Source organism: Homarus americanus, unplaced genomic scaffold, assembly GCF_018991925.1.
Source record: "Homarus americanus isolate GMGI-L3 unplaced genomic scaffold, GMGI_Hamer_2.0 scaffold653, whole genome shotgun sequence".
Lineage (NCBI taxonomy): Eukaryota > Metazoa > Arthropoda > Malacostraca > Decapoda > Nephropidae > Homarus > Homarus americanus.
In genome coordinates this window covers 2,392-4,501 of record NW_024750185.1, presented here as the reverse complement: position 1 = coordinate 4,501, position 2,110 = coordinate 2,392, and the positions used below count along the sequence as shown (strand labels likewise).

Below are 2,110 nucleotides of genomic sequence, written 5' to 3'. Positions count from 1 at the left end.
TTATTGGTTCATGTAGAAAATTAGTAAATACAATAAGGAAAAATGGCCATAATGTTCAATTTGTATGGGTCCCTTCACATGTGGGGATTGGTCTTAATGAAGCAGTAGATATAATAGCAAAAAGAGCCACGGAAAAGGCCGAGATCGACATAATATGTACTAAAACCTTGAAACAATTAAGGAGCAAATTACTGAAAATACAATCAATAGAAGATAATTTCAAAAGGAATGAAATATACGAGAAAAGGGAAACAATGAAACATTGCCATCATGTTCTCATGAACACAAAATTTACATATGGGAAAGATGGGAGTAGGTGGAAAGATTCAGTGTATATGAGGTTAAGATTAGGATATAAATATTATTGGGAACTTGGAGCTGAGAGAAGTGAACAGGATAAAGAATGTAGAGTTTGTAGAACACCCAGATCCCATACCCTGCCACATTATATACTGGAATGCCCATTGCTTAATGTATATAGAAATGCCCATATAAATAATGTCCCCATGCAAATAGAGTGGATGTATAAAAATACGAAAATAGATGATATATTAAAGAAATATAGAAATTTTTCATCTAGAATATAACTATGTATGTATATAACTGATTATATGAAATATTAGGGATTTATGTGAGACCTGAGAGGGACATTCCTGGATTGGGGTGGGGATGACTTATGTCACTTCATCCCTTTGAGATGTACTAATGTTTTTTGTATCTCAATAAACGTATCAATCAATCTGTACCTAGACATGCAGACTAGATTTTTCTGATGGCTTGTGATGAGTTAGGAACGATTTAGACCTTCAATCCTATCATAAATAACTAGTTTTCTCAGTCACGTGATGTTTTAGCAACTTTAACCCTTATTTTGTAGAGTTTTGGTCCCAATTTATTTAAAAATATAATTAACATCGTGAATTTAAGCGTTTTCCTTACCCATTGATCTGCCATCTTATGAAAAAAAGTCCAAGGTTGTGCTGTTGAAGGTTTGAGTTAGGGGAATGTTGAAGTCAGGCGGACAAGGAATCGGATGCAAGGTTTACCTGTCGTTTGAGTTTTGTTTTTCGTTTCGTTCAGATACGCTGTGGGAAGGTGAGAGATAGTGTGTGCTTTATAGCTTGGGGCCTAAAATTTTTTCTTCAACTGATGATTTCTCGGAATTCTCGGAGGAGGTGTGGTAGTGATGGCCGGTCAGTGCGGCGCTTGGTCATGGCCTTCTTGGCGAGTTTTGTGACCTCTGGATGGTCCCCTGGGGCCTCCTTGATCAATTCCATCAGGACAAACCCGAAAGAATATGTATCTGAATTCTTGGTGGTCCTAAACCCACGGCAGACTTCAGGGGCCATCCAGGGGAAGTCCTCGTGTAGGCAATCAGCGCTGACTTTACAAGACTTACCGATCTCACAGGCCAGACCGAGGTCAATGAGGCTGACCTCTGGCCGGGATGAGGGCCCTTGGATCATTATGTTATCCTCCTTGATGTCATTGTGTGCTAGACCTTTCGTGTTCATCTCAAGGATTTTCTCACCAAGGAGGAGCCCCAGTTGTATAAGGTCATATTGGCAGATCAGGTTATCTTCAGAGAGAAGGTGGTTGAGTGTGAGCTTACCCCTGAAGGACTGGAGGATCGCTGGAGGTTTTGGACAGTACCCAAGTACCTTAGGAATCCCCCCAGCACCATCGAGGGCATACATCTTGGCAGCCTCATCCTTGAACAATTTTTTGGCTGATGGTGACACTGCCTTTTTCAAAACAGCTACATCATTTCCCCACTTGACAAGGTAAGCAATTGCGTGCGCTCCCTCCCCAAGAATTTCCGCTCCGTCTTGTAGGAGGTCAGTCACGTCCTCAGGGAGAAGCTCACACACCCAATCTTGGAAGTTTTCTGTTTTTCGGCAAGCCATTTTTAATTATCTGTATCGACTCAGCCTTCTCCAGGACATCAAATTATTATTTGGGGGTTAGATGCGTTTTTGAGGCGCTGAAGTGATAGTTGTTGTGCAATGAAGTGAAGAGGTGCCTTATAGTGTAGTAAGAGGTGCCTCATAGTGTAGTGAAGATGTGTAGTGAAGATGTGCCTCATAGTGTAGTGAAGTAGGTGTAGTGA

The 2,110-nt window shown here is 41.0% G+C and overlaps 1 protein-coding gene across 1 annotated transcript; it reads right to left on the bottom strand.

Moving 5' to 3' along the window:
- Positions 1-1,142: 1,142 nt before the first annotated feature.
- Positions 1,143-1,907, bottom strand: LOC121854011 (serine/threonine/tyrosine-protein kinase HT1-like). Its single transcript, XM_042348400.1, has one exon. The coding sequence runs from the start codon at positions 1,905-1,907 to the stop codon at positions 1,143-1,145; it is 765 nt and encodes a 254-aa protein (XP_042204334.1).
- Positions 1,908-2,110: the final 203 nt, after the last annotated feature.